General features: G+C 37.8%; 1 protein-coding gene across 1 annotated transcript in view; it reads right to left on the bottom strand.

Annotated features, from left to right (window-relative positions):
* LOC307122743 (neural-cadherin) overlaps positions 1-15,419 on the bottom strand; it is a 337,292-nt gene that overhangs the window by 58,958 nt on the left and 262,915 nt on the right. The window contains exon 22 of the mRNA XM_079810925.1: positions 2,633-2,910. Coding sequence (XP_079667051.1) covers positions 2,633-2,910 — 278 coding nt within the window. The remainder of the gene's footprint in view (positions 1-2,632; positions 2,911-15,419) is intronic.

Here is a 15,419-nt window from a genome sequence, read left to right as displayed (position 1 = left end):
ACAACATTTTTCCACTATTTTCTCAACGTCTGTCCCTGTAATTTCCGAGTCTATCTTACCTTAAGAGAAATGTAAATGTGTTTCCAAAGAGTTTATGAATTTATCAAAATAGCTCTGGCCAATATTTTCAATAAAGTAATACCTTAAAATAAAATAAAAAAATAAAACAGATACTAATTTTGATGTGTAGAACACATTTTTAAAGGGTTAGTTCCCCCAAAAATAAAAATAATGTAATTTATTCCTTCCCTCGTGCCGTTCCAAACCCGTAAGACCTTCGGAACACAAATGAAGATATTTTTGTTGAAATCCGAAGGCTCAGTGAGGCCTCCATAGAGAGCAAAGCAATTTACACCCTCAAGATCCATCAATGTACTAAAAATCCAAAATTTTAAATGTAACATTTTTGGTGCGCAAAAAAATTAGCGAGTCGATTCAGTGGTTCGGATTGCGTGTCAAACCGCAAAACTGCTGAAATCACGTAACTTTGGCGCTCCGAGCCACTGAATCGACTCGCTGATTCGATACGCTCCGAAGCTTCATGAAGCAGTGTTTTGAAATCGGTTATCACTATATAAGTCGTTATTTAGGTTTTTTTTGGCGCACCAAAAATATTCTCGTTGCTTTATAATATTAATATTGAACCACTGTACTCACATGGACTGATTTAAATATGTTTTTAGTACATTAATGGATCTTGAGAGTGTAAATTTCATTGCTCCCTATGGAGGCCTCACTGAGCCATCGGATTTCAACAAAAATAACTTAATTTGTGTTCCGAAGATGAACGGAGGTCTTACGGGTGTGGAACGGCATGAGGGTGAGTAATAAATTACATTATTTTAATTTTTGGGTGAACTAACCCTTTAACTAAAATGAAAAATGGTAGTGGCTATATTTGCACTGTGTAAATAAAAATTAAGAAAATATTAAAAAAGTAGGAATGAAGTGCCTAACTGGTATATAATAGTGGGAATAAAGTTTAAATAGTGATAGATACTATTTACACAAAGTGAAAATAGCAGTGAATATTTGTTAGATATTACTTTCACGTAATGCAAATAGTAGAAGATACCATTTGCACATCAGTGTATTGTAGTATATTATAAATCAGAATGCAATAATAACAAAATATTAAATTGATTATATTCATTGCAATAATAAATGGATGCTGCCTTAAGACATTACTTGTCCCTATCCCTAAAGCCCTCCCCTTCCCAATAAACACTTTATTCCCACTATTAAATACTCCTTAGGCACTTTATTTCCAATTTTTGAATAGTTTCTTAATTTTTATTTAAAATAAACACCAATCCTAGCTGATATGCGATAGGGAAAGGGAAAATAATTTTAAAAAGGCAGAATCAATCTTGAATCGGTTGCGTCAAAAGCTACTGCACCACTGTTTCGGTTAACAACAGGATTTCTTTTCAAATTGTACTAGCTCAGTTAGACAATGGTGGGTGGAGTTAGTGTAAGTAGCTTCTGCCAACATGGCAGTCTAATTTTACTATATACTCATTTTAAGGTACATTATGAATGGAACTAATATACTACAAATGCTCCAAATGCAAATACTACAGATTTTGCTCTGACAAGGTCTTGAAATAATCTTATAAAATGAGTTTGAATGATGTGAAGCACTCATTATTTCTTTGCTGATCCAAAAGATATATTTATATATTCTTGTTCCAATCACCATGTGAAGGTGCAATTATCTCAGACAACTCAATCCAGATATTCTAATCAAACTTGCAGATGCATTTGAAAGAGCATATTAGCTATACAGGAACTAGCATGATTAGGGTCTGACATATCATGTTTAAATTAGAAGTGATGGAAGAGATGAAAAAGCTGTCCAGCTTTGCACTTAAACATATATAGTTTACATCAGGAAACATCACCGCTAATTAGAACTACGCATCCCAGTGTAGGCAGCTTCACAACTTCATGGTTAAAAAAAAGTTGTGTAAAAAATGTTCAACATGAAACACCAATCGCCTGCCTTGTTCAATTACAGCCACGTCTGAAAAAAACTTGCATTAGAGTTTTTGTTATTAACTCGTGGCTGCCAGATTTCTGTGTAAAAAAACCCCACCTAACAATTATCACAAGCACTTTGCTCCTGCAAACCCAATCACTCAATATTGTTATATTTAGGGAAGGAAATCAATATCCATGCCAGGACTGGATAATTGAATAACACAGAAAAGAAAGGTTCTCTCAGCCTCATATTTGTAAAAAAGCTCAGAAGTGAGAAGATCAGACTTACAAATAGTACATTGGATCCATGTGGAAGTTCACTTAATCATGTCTCCTTTTTGCACTCTCAAAGAGGCACATAAACGTGAGATGAGGATGAGGCATCTAAGTGCATTGTCAATTTCAGACAGTTTCATCATGCAATTGTCAACCTAATGTAATGTTTAGACATTGTGTTTGGTCGTTTCCTCAAAGAGCTTGCATATGCTCAAGAACCTGCTGCAGATTACAGATTGCTAATGGAAGCCTGTTGTAAACATCTCACTGCTGTTATGTTCTTCAGCTCACTCACTCTCCATATGTGAAGTGAAATAAAGTCATTCGAGTACGCTCTCTTGGGGCTCTCAAAGGAAAACCTGTACTTTCTCACCTGTATCCGCTCTGCGTGTCCACACAGACTCCTCCGTTGTGGCAGGGGTTTCTGGGATAGACGGAGCAGCTCTGGTGGAGGTGTTCACGTGCTGAGCAGCTGCAGACAGCTGTGGCTTCCACAGTCACTGACACTAGAGCCATGCTGCCCGAGTCGACCACCGCCGGCTTGTCAGTCACGCTCAGATGGCTGGTGCAGCCCCCTCCTCCCCGACAGTCAGCATCCACACACTCATCTACATGAACCTGGGTCACGTTGACTTGAAGAAAAGACTGGAGCTGGATGGAAAGAGAGAGCAAGAAAGTAAGTCCTTCAAATTGAGAAAACTGCCATTATGCTGAAAGAAAAAAAAAATACTAAACAAACTAAAAGAAAGAAAAGAACATATGTGACCAGCTCCATACTTTTGAGTAATTTTGACCCAGAAACAGATTTAGAGTTTTATGCAATGAATTAAACAATGTTTCTACTCAAAACTGCTTCTGAGCCATTATAACACAAGGTCAGCTTGTTAGCAAGCTGTTTCAATGATGTCTTTCCATGCTTGAAACTCTGATTGGGTGATTGTATGAGAGATGATAGGGGTGAGCAGGGAACAACGTAACACAGGGCTAATTGTAACACACTTGTTTTAAATACTTCCACACATGCAAGCATGACGTAGGCTGTAACAGTGTTTTTATTCAGAAATCTTTAGAAGATATCACGGATCACTTTATTTAACCACAGCAACATTTAAAGTACATTTTTCATCTATGAGACAAATTTGATATTATTTTATTCTTATATCTGTTATTTAACAGTTGAGATAGTTCTTTAATGCTTCGTTAACTATCAGAAGACACTAACCAGGTTTAAATCCCAGTTGCGCAGATGGGGAATGTTTTAACACTGCGTTAAAACGTGCCCCGCTATTAGAACTAAACTATTCCATTCAGCTACCGGTGCAATTGGCATAGTTAACTTTAATGAATTTCTGTTGATTTCTGTACAGATTACAGTATAAGCTGTCCTACGGTCATGTTAAAACGTTCCCCTCACATGTTACAACATGCCCCAACTATAATTCATTACAGCTGTAATTAGATTCCGGTATTTTTAAGCACAATATAAAACATGTATGTACATAATAAGTGGACTGTATAAAATGATTAATTTACATGTTAGTACCTAGTTAAAGACACTTGATATAAAGTGGGACCAAATAATGAGACATCATTTGAAAGCCGAGACATCAGAAAATATTAAAACAAAAGTTTTGCTTATAATTGCATTTCTGCCAGAAAGACTCGGGAGATTAAATACTGTGACAATAATCCATTTATTAATAGGGTTGGGTACCGAAATCCGGTTCCAATATGGCACCGGTACTTATATAACCGGTATGTACCGGACCGAATCAGAACGCAGATTTCGGTTCCTCATTTCGGTGCCAAAATTCAAACGTGCTTTCGGGTGCTTTGGCTGTCACCGAGCCAGAGACACGCTCAGCGCTGGTCACATCACAACTCATGACAACTATTCAATGTTTTCAACGACATCATGTTTATTCCAGGTTTCAGACATTTAAATGCTCATAAGTAGGCTACTAGCAAAACACACACACTGATGTCTATGAAAGCGGCAATGACAATCCTTTCAGGCGGTTATAATTTGACTAACGTTACATGTTTTATTCACATCAGATACATGCACATTAAATAGTAGCTATATCGTTTACTCTATTCTTCTTCCAGTTCACTGGTCACTTACTTTCATGTATTTTGTAAGACGAGAATGAACTCAAGTGTTGTAAATCCGACAGATCCGATTCTGAGGCGCAAACTAACATGGCGCCGCCCATTGCGCTTTATAGATCAACTAACACACATTGACTCACACATTTGAACATCAGATAGTTTGTGACACAGTTAAGAAGTTTGTGAATATTTTGAATAAAAAGAAAAAACGAAATAAACCCGATACAGCTGAGCTGTCAGCGCTATTGCGGCTGCTGTGTCATGTGAGAAACTTGACGCGTCGTCATGGAAACATTAAGGCGATGCGTTCTAAAATATTTAGCCAGAGAAAATGATCATATTTCAAAATAAAGCTGAAGCTCGAAGCTGGTTAGTAGCAGACCGAGAATACAGACTAGGCTAACTGCTGTTATTACTGTAACTGTTATTTAGAATTATATTAGGCTTGTTGTAGTTGGGTTAGGTGGCTATTAGGTTTTACTGTGAATTTGTAAATAAGTCAATTATAATTTGTAAATAAGTCAATTGTGTTTTGTATTTATTTATATTCATACATTTAAGTATACATTAAACTTTTAATAAATGGTTCAATTTAAATAAATAAATAAAAAGCCATTTAATGTTATCCACCTCGTTTTGTGGCCATTTAAAAAAAAAAAAAAGTATCGGTTCAGGCACCGTTTAGGCACCGGAACCGTTTTAAAAGTATCGGTTTGGCACCGGAATCGAAAAAAACCCAAACGATACCCAACCCTATTTATTAACAACCCAGCAAGCAATAAAGTATATTGGCATAGGCCCCGTCCGTAGCTAGCAATCTGAGGGTCCGGACTCTGCATATCCTGCCTGAAGACGAAGGCAGAGGCGCAGCCGACCCCCCCGTGAGGTATGGAAGGGACCATCCTGGTGGTGGGGTGGATGTAGGGAAGGATTTAACTTGGAGGTGGTGGGGAGGATGGCGGTGAATTGGAGCGTCAGCATCTGCGAACTCAAACATGCGTAAGTACCTATCTTTTATACCCAGGTATTTAGCATGTGATTGGATAGATAAAATTAAAGTGACATGACAATTAAGTCTTCCCGGCAGAACTTATGCTGAAGCTTCCATTTCTCAGCAAACGGCTCGTTGTGACTTTTGAATTAGCTTGAACTGAATTATCATGCTGGTCTGTAGACCAGCAAGGTCTTGCTGGCTAACCTAGTTAGGTGTCTACCTATGCCAGTCTTTTCAGCTGAGCTACCTTCAAATTAGCATACAAATAGCAAAACAAGTGTAACAAAGTTAACCAAAAGGATCCCAAATCCACTTGCATATATTGTGTAAACAGTATTCAAAGAGCCTCTCAGGCCCTGTGCTTTTCACAAGCACATAAACGTCATGCAGATACTCCCATGCTCAGGGGACTGCCTCTCAACTTCCACACCATTTATTCAAATCCAACATCTGAAGTGGAGCAGTTTGCTCTGTGGTGGACTGAGCAGTCACACAGTGATTGACCTGTCGTCCACTAACCCATGTGGCCAGACACACTTAAGGGGAAATGGAGGGGTGAAGAAACAAGAGATATCAAGGGATACAGACAAAATATCTCAAGATGCTCAGCTACTACAAGATTATCTGGGACCTATTTGCTGGGACACTTTTCTGACTTGGATAGTAGCTCATGGAGAGGTATTTTCTACACAGTCGCTGTGGCAGAGGGCTGTGGGTGATTGATGATGCTGTTTATGTTGATTTTATGTGTGATCTGAGGGGAAACTCTGCGGGTGCACAGAGATACGGTGCAATGCGCATAACAGGGTTGGACAGGCACAAGTCACAATGTGTTATGGTGGGGTGAGGCAAAAACAGTGGGGGCAGCTTTAGGCTGCAGAAAGGGGTTTATTTTAAATAAACATGAACATAAAATATTAAAAAGTAGTACAAGGAGGATATGTGTGAGAACTGAAGGTAAGTGTCCTGCAGATATTCTGAGGAGATGGCAGTCTAGGTGTTCTTTCTTTCTGGGCTGCAGGTTGGTGCAATATATTGGTATATAACGGTAACTGATATTTAAATAATGAAATAAATTATATCTTGTAACGAGTCCGACTGAGACAAATCAGACACAAGTATTTGTTATATTTAACAGATAATCTTTAAAACCCCTTACCAACCACAAAACAAGGTGCCAAGGTGTATGCACAAACCGCCAAAGTAATAGAACCAGGTTCACACAAGTTCATCCCTCTCTTCCGACTCCTTTCCATCTTATGTTTGCTGTGCGTGGCCTCTCTGGCCAGGGCCGACAGGCCTCAATCCGCAATCAACCATGTGCTTAGCCAGGGGAGAGAGAGAACTCTCTCCCAACAACAACAGAGTAAGACTAACCATGCAAGTTCATCATTATTTCTTCATTCAACACAGAAGAAATTAATTGCAACTTCAACACCATCGACTAAGGAATCATCACAACCATCTTCAGAACCACGGACTGCTTCAACTATAACTACAAAGGCAATGCAAGTATCGTATTTTAACTAAACAGAGGTTTAGGATAAGCAGTAAAATCCTCTTAATGAGGTGAGGTTTTGAAATCAGAAATCTTGTTACATGGTTAACTGATCTTTTTCCGGAGCTCCATTTCCTGTTCCGGTTTAATCCAATTCCATTTTACCCCTTCCCATGTACGTGTGATTATGTGTTTGTTTAGATTTGTTGTGTTCATGATTTAGTTAATAAAACTTGTGCACAATACATATTTGGTTCTGACTCTCTGCCTGCAGATTAATGTCACTTAAACGATTTCTGATCTTGTTACATGTTCTAAGCACTGTTCATGCTAAGAAATAATAATTTTTCTGTGGCCATGAAAAATACCCTTTTTTTGTGTTCGCTGGACGAACTTATTATGACAAGTTATTTTATGAATTCGATTAAGATTATGACATCGGTAACCCCCACAACTAAGCAGCATGTTTATGTCTGAAAATGTTTTAAATGTCAAAATAAAGAAACTATAACTAAAGAAATATAGTTAAATGAATATGACTACATATGATGAAAAAAATATATAATGACAATCATGAAATGAATAAAATGCTATAATTAAACAGAAAATCAGATCATCCTCCGACGAAACGATCATGATCTGCGATTGAATGTCACTAATGTAATTTTCTTTTCTTTTTTAATCGCTTGGATCTTGAGCACAGAATCATTATGGACAACACACCACTCACGTCATGTCAAGTTTCTATAGATTCTCTGATTTTAACTCATCATCATTGCTGACACAGTAAATTATCATGATATCTGTCTGATACATAGCCTACTGAATTCAGTCATGTCAGTTTTCTTATTTGCTGTTTTTTCTGGTTGCCAGGTGAACATATAATCAGTTCTGCATTTTGACTTTGTTTGAACTAAAGAGTTTTAACTTAGGTTTGTATTACAAAAATAGCCAAATCCCCCGTTTTCCACCACTTGAGGGCGTGGCCTAGATTTCAGCCTACATCAATAAACCCCGCCCACAAGCCTGATCGACTGTGTTAGACATCGTAAATGCAAGTGCAAAGGGGATTGCGATTCCATTTGAATTTTGTGCAGGTTGTGGCAGGACACGGAGGAAATGAAATAGCAAATAGATGATTTTCTATTGCTATTCCAAAATGGCAGGGTCATAACAGACTTTGCTTTTCCATTTGAAATTTGGCAGTCGTTGTGCGTTCGCATAAACGGAAATGCAAACGGCAATGCGCGATTTGCAATTGCGTTTGAATTTTCACATTTTATGCGTCCACAAATTGAAAGCACAATTACAAATACAATTTGCAATTCCTTTTGAAAATTGTCCGCAACATCCTTCCATACACACGCGCTGTGTGTAAATCAAAGCTATCTGATTTATCAAAACGATTTTATTTACACTTGGGCACATAAATGTATCTCTGCAAAACGGATATAAATCCGATCTTCAATTCCCACACTATATGCAGATTTAATGGAGTTCACGTTACCGAAAACAACAGATATGAGCTGCATTTTATTGATCATCAGCTCATTTCAAAGTCAAACACCGCAGTAGGAGAGTGCGCGGCCAGAGCACTGGTAAGATCATTCAGTTTCTTGACTTTGAATGAATATGATTGTATGTTGAGTACCTACAACCTTACTTTCAGTAGTTTGTGCGTTAGCTAGATGAAGAGATACTCAGTTGCTCGTCTGCGGCGATGCGTGCTTCAGTAGTGCTGTCATATCGGGCTATAACATGTAGTATAGCCCATAACACACTCTCACACGTAAAGAATGTTTAGCATTGTTGCAAGGAGTAAAATGTACATATGTGGTTTCAACAAAGATGCATTTAGAATTTCGTTTTGACTGTAATGCGCCCCTACCACCTCCTGAAGTGGCTTTTAGTTTTTTGTGTATTTGTTCTAAATGCTCCCGTTGTCTTCTGTGCCCAGACTTGAGTTTTGTTTGATACATTCAAGAAGCGTTTTTTCTTAAAAGCAGGTAAAATTAAAGGTTCAGTTCATATAACTGACTGACAAAATTGTGTACATGAGGATGCAGTGTATCGCCAATGCATTGTGATGCATTGTGATATCGAATTGAACCGAATCGATGGCATGATAATCATAATCGAACCGAAACCGTGAGACCAGTGTAGGTTCACACCTTTACTCTCCACTCATGTCAATTATCTGAACGTGCTCCTCCAGAACTTTGTTAATAAAACATAATTTATGGTCAATTCTCTTGGCCACGATAATCATGTAGTAGGCCTAGTGAAAATCTGATATTGTCACTGCCCTTGTTGGCACTCATAGCCCTCCCTTTCTATTTGCACAATCTTTGTGCATACACATGGGACAAGACGTGTATATTGAGGAGAGGTGCATTCAGCATTTAATGGCACCTTTGACTTCAGACCTCATCACACTCTGCCAGCCCAGTCTCATACTGTGCCACTCCTTTCATATGCCTGTTCTAATTGGGAGCCCAGATGCAGGGTGGCATTCGAAGGGATGGGGCAGTGCAAACATGAAGAGAGGTGGTCACTCTGTGACAGTGTTCATATGTAGTGTGGACATACATAATTAAGTTTTGTAAGTTATTAACCTTTATTTAACCAGAGTAAAACTCTATTTAAGATAAACTATTTAGAGATTGAACAGGACAATATGGTAGCAAACTGACAAATCAAAATAAACAAACGGGAATGCACTGCTTTTAAAGGCGATTAAGATAAGGCAATTTTATGGCTGATCAATGGCCAATATAAAATTTATATACATATATATTAGGGGTGTAACGATTCGTTTTAACAACGATTCGATTCGTATCACGATTTGAGGTTGTCGATACGATTCAAGGACGATATTGGTTAATTTAGAACGATACGATCCGAAACGATTCAGTAACTTGAAATCGATTCAGTAACTTTTTAGATTCAAAAATTGTGTGACTGAAATAAATATCTGGATTCCTGTTGTTTCTTGTAAGGGAATCAGGTATAAATTAATTATGGATATAAACAAACAAGTAAACAACAATTAATGGCAAATGCATTCAAATTTTATTTGAATAAAGTGCAACCAACAGTTTAGGTTGAATTAACAGGAAGTTAACCTTTTCTGCTCTCATTTTCAATATTCAATACATTTTCAATTAAAGCACAGTAAGTGCAACCAACATTTCAACAGTAGGTTAACCTGCTACTTCTGCTTTTGTTTTCCAACATCAAAATATTACAATATTAATATCAAAAATAAAGTGCAACTAACTTCTCTTCAGGTTTAATTAATAGTAGGTTTACCTGCTACTTTTGCTGTTGTGTTTGAACATTAAAATAATATAAATACAATATTAATATCAAAAATAAAGTGCAACTAACTTCTCTTCAGGTTTAATTAATAGTAGGTTTACCTGCTACTTTTGCTGTTGTGTTTCAACATTAAAATAATATAAATACAATATTAATATAAAAAATAAAGTGCAACTAACTTCTCTTCAGATTTAATTAATAGTAGGTTTACCTGCTACTTTTGCTGTTGTGTTTGAACATTAAAATAATATAAATACAATATTAATATCAAAAATAAAGTGCAACTAACTTCTCTTCAGGTTTAATTAATAGTAGGTTTACCTGCTACTTTTGCTGTTGTGTTTCAACATTAAAATAATATAAATACAATATTAATATCAAAAATAAAGTGCAACCAACATTTCTTCAGGTTGAATAAACTGGCTGAACCTGCTACTACTCTCAGTTTAATAAACAAACAATATTTAACAAAAGATAAAATGTAACCAACTACTCTTCAATGACTCTACAGATTTTTTTTCCAAAAATATCAACTGATCAACATGATCTGACCGCAGAACACTTCTCTGTGCGTTCACTATGTCGCCAGCAGTACAAAAACTCGCTCTGCTGGCACACTGGTGCCAGGAATGCACAGGTAACATTTAGCAAGGGTTGAAAGTACAGGTAGCTCTTTCTCCTGGTAGCTTGATAATTTCTCGCTCGTTGGCTTCCCCTCTGCCATCCGCCATGCTATGTTTTGTTTTCTTAGCGCTGCTGCTGGTGCGCAGATAGGCAGACTGAATCGAGTAACGTTTGACGCCTTTATCATTAAAAGTGCTAAGAAAAAACATCCATGTAAAGTCTGACGTGCTTAAATCCAATGCGTTATTTCCTATTATCGATACAATCGATTGATTACCTTTTAAAACGATGTTAGATCGATATATGTCGTCCGGAAGGCCAAGTTGCCGAGCACAGATCGATGTAGTTAGATCATAGGAATATAAATCGATACATCGATGTAGTAGATGAATCGTTACACCCCTAATATATATATATATATATATATATATATATATATATATATATATATATATATGATTATTAGGAACACCTGTTAAATTTCTCATTAATGCAATGATCTAATCAACCAATCACATGGCAGTTGCTTCAATGCATTTCCTGGTGTGGTCCTGGTCAAGACAATCTCCTGAACTCCAAACTGAATGTCAGAATGGGAAAGAAAGGTGATTTAAGCAATTTTGAGCGTGGCATGGTTGTTGGTGCCAGACGGGCCAGTCTGAGTATTTCACAATCTGCTCAGTTACTGGGATTTTCACGCACAACCATTTCTAGGGTTTACAAAGAATGGTGTGAAAAGGGAAACACATCCAGTATGCGGCAGTCCTGTGGGCGAAAATGCCTTGTTGATGCTTGAGGTCAGAGGAGAATGGGCCGACTGATTCAAGCTGATAGAAGAGCAACTTTGACTGAAATAACCACTCGTTACAACCGAGGTATGCAGCAAAGCATTTGTGAAGCCACAACATGCACAACCTTGAGGCGGATGGGCTACAACAGCAGAAGACCCCACCGGGTACCACTCATCTCCACTACAAATAGGAAAAAAAGAGGCTACAATTTGCACGAGCTCACCAAAATTGGACAATTAAAGACTGGAAAAATGTTGCCTGGTCTGATGAGTCTCGATTTCTGTTGAGACATTCAGATGGTAGAGTCAGAATTTGGCGTAAACGGAATGAGAACATGGATCCATCATGCCTTGTTACCACTGTGCAGGCTGGTGGTGGTATAATGGTGTGGGGGATGTTTTCTTGGCACACTTTAGGCCCCTTAGTGCCAATTGGGCATCGTTTAAATGCCACGGCCTACCTGAGCATTGTTTCTGACCATGTCCATCCCTTTATGATTATACTGATTATAAAATTTTAGTTCTAACTTTTAGAGCACTACATGGTCAGACCCCCCAATATATCACAGACTTGCTGTCACCGTACTCTTCCTCTCGTACTCTTCGTTCCCCAGGTCGAAATTTCCTGAGTGTCCCCAAAACCCGTCTTAAAACATGGGGAGACCGGTCCTTTCAGGCAATTGCCCCTAAATTATGGAACGCTCTCCCCCCCGCGTTGCGTGTGGCAGAATCTGTTGATTCTTTTAAAAAGCAGCTGAAGACACTTTTATTCAGACAAGCTTTTAGTTAATTTTGGGCTTCTGTTTTATTTGGGTTTGTTTTGTTTGTTAAATTGTATATTCTTTGTAAAGCACTTTGTGATTTTTATCTGTGATAGGTGCTATATAAATAAAGTTTACTTACTTACTTACTTACTACTTTATGACCACCATGTACCCATCCTCTGATGGCTACTTCCAGCAGGATAATGCACCATGTCACAAAGCTTGAATCATTTCAAATTGGTTTCTTGAACATGACAATGAGTTCACTGTACTAAAATGGCCCCCACACTCACCAGATCTCAACCCCATAGAGCATCTTTGGGATGTGGTGGAACGGGAGCTTCGTGCCCTGGATGTGCATCCCACAAATCTCCATCAACTGCAAGATACTATCCTATCAATATGGGCCAAAATTTCTAAAGAATGCTTTCAGCACCTTGTTGAATCAATGCCACGTAGAATTAAGGCAGTTCTGAAGGCGAAAGGGGGTCAAACACAGTATTAGTATGGTGTTCCTAATAATCCTTTAGGTGAGTGTATATATATATATATATATATATAGTAAACAAATAAATAAATCCCAACTTGCAAATGCTAGGCATTAAAAATTACAATCGTTATATATAGAATTAAATAATTACTGTAACTAAGTGAACATCCAATATACAATCTGTGCTGCTTTATTGCTGATAACCAATATGATAACAAGATAAAGTACATCACTATAAATAATTATCAAAGCAGAGGACAAAATAGTATATACAGTGCAATCCACTAATATTGGCAGCTGTGAAAATAAATCTGCATTGTTTATCCTTTTGATTTTTCATCAAAAATTCTAAAAAATTCTAACCTTTCATTGAAGTAAAACAATTGAAAGTGTGGGGAAAATCTCATTATGAAATAAATGTTTTTCTCTAGTTCACGATGGCCACAATTATTGGCACCCAATTATAGCAACGTCCTTTTCCCAAGATAACAGCTCCTGTTATCTTGGGAGTCTTGTTCTATAATGCCTGATGAGTTTGGAAAACATCTGAGAAGAGATCAGAGACCATTCCTCCATACAGAATCTCTCAAGATCCATCAGATTCCCAGCTTCATGTTGGTGCTACTTCTCTTCAATTCACCCCACTCATTTTCTATAGGGTTCATGTCATTTTGTGATCAGTGACACATTTTTGTGTTGATTTTGATGTTTTTCTCGGATCCAACCACGGCCCATTATAAGATTTGGCGACTTAAACTCTCCTCCTCAATGTACATTTGGACGATATAGACACACGTCCTCTTCCAAGCATATTTGTAACATCTTTAGTTGATTGGAACTTCTTAATTATTGCCCTGATGGTGGAAATGGGAATTTTCAATGCTTTAGCTATTTTCTTACAGCAACTTTCTATTTTGTAAAACTCAACAATATTTTGCTGCACATCAGAAATATATTGTTTGGTTTTACTTATTGATGATTAAAGGAATTTGGTCTTTGTGCTTCCTCGTATTTATACTCAGATTACATATAAAATAAAATAAAATCCCCTAAACATGAATATACTTCAGAGATATTTTACTTGTAAGAATTTCTAGGGGTGCCAATAATTGTGGCCAACATGCATGGGAGAAAACATTTATTTCATAATAAGATTTCCCCCCCACTTTCAATTGTTTTAATTCAATGAAAGATTAGAATTTTGTGATTTTTTTTAATGAAAAATCAAAAGGAGAAACAATGTAGATTTATTTTCACAGCCGCCTTTGCTCATATTTACTAAGATTGCTAATATTAGTGGAGGGTGCTGTATGTGCCTGCAGCTCAAATACAACAGAGACAATTTCCAAGCACTAGAGGTCTTTTACAAGTTCCATAAATTCACCCAATTGTGGAAGCATAGTCAGTGATTTTTTTATTTTTTTGGTATTGTTAATAATAGTTCCATGATTCTGGGCTACTGAATGTAAAACCAAAAATGCTTAGTTTTAAACATATAATCATAATCAGTGGAATCTCTCATTGAATTTCCTTAACTGACCTTTAATGGTTCGGGTGTCCATGTGTATCTCAAGTGTGTGCCTGACTGACTGCAGATATACTCATGCACCTAACTGCACTGCAGAGTCCCTGTGGATCAGATCCAGGAGTTGTTTTCAAGACACACACAAACACACACATACACATTTGAAGCTGCAGAGTGTAAGAGATGCCTGGTGTTAAACATTCACCCACACACACTTGACTCTCTATCCTTCTCTTATCATGGTCCTGGGTCTTTACAGACACACACATGCACACACAATGTGGATCCTCAACAGGAGCATTCAGGTTTGACTCCCACGTTCCCGCCTGCTTGAGGAGGTGATTTGCATGTATTACCTTGGACGTTAAACACTGCAACACTGAGGTCTCGCATTTCATCTTGCATGCACAGACAACTAATAAACCATTAGTTTATATGAGCCAGTTAGGCTCAGGTAACAGGAGCCTACACAGCAGAGAAGATACACCCACTCCCTCGTCTAATCCTTCTTCTGGACGCTCTCATTTTTCTTTCTCGCTCACCGTTTATTTCTCTCTCTCTCCCTATTCCTGGAGGACAGCGTGGAATTTCTTCCCTGTCTCCTGCTCGATGGTACTGTCAGCTCATTTCTCAAAGGCCCTCTGAGGTGCCCGTCGGGACTGAAACTACAATACCCAGAATTCCCTGAGGGAAACTGTTCCACAGAGGCTCAATGATAGCACAGGAGGACACCCAAGAGATATACAAAGCAGGATCTACATACACACACAAACAAACAAACAAACTGGTGTTTTGTGCTCCTCGCTCACTGGCAACCTTCTATTGGACTAGTGGCCTTTTCTGTTGTATGATTCAAAACAGTGTACGCATTTGAAACATTTGATTTGCGAAGAAGGAGTTCAACAACCGCCAAAGGGTGTTTTGGTGAGCGAGCAAAAAGCATGCCGAGGTGTGGAACCGATCCACATTAACCGATGCACATGACTAAGCTTTTCTTTCAAAAATAAAATCTAGAGGTGTTCTTTTGCCAAAGCAAACCTGA

Source organism: Gobio gobio (assembly GCF_949357685.1).
Source record: "Gobio gobio genome assembly, chromosome: 2".
Classification (NCBI taxonomy): Eukaryota; Metazoa; Chordata; class Actinopteri; order Cypriniformes; family Gobionidae; genus Gobio; species Gobio gobio.
Note: the sequence above shows the minus strand (reverse complement) of the source record. Positions and strands in the feature narration are given on the sequence as shown.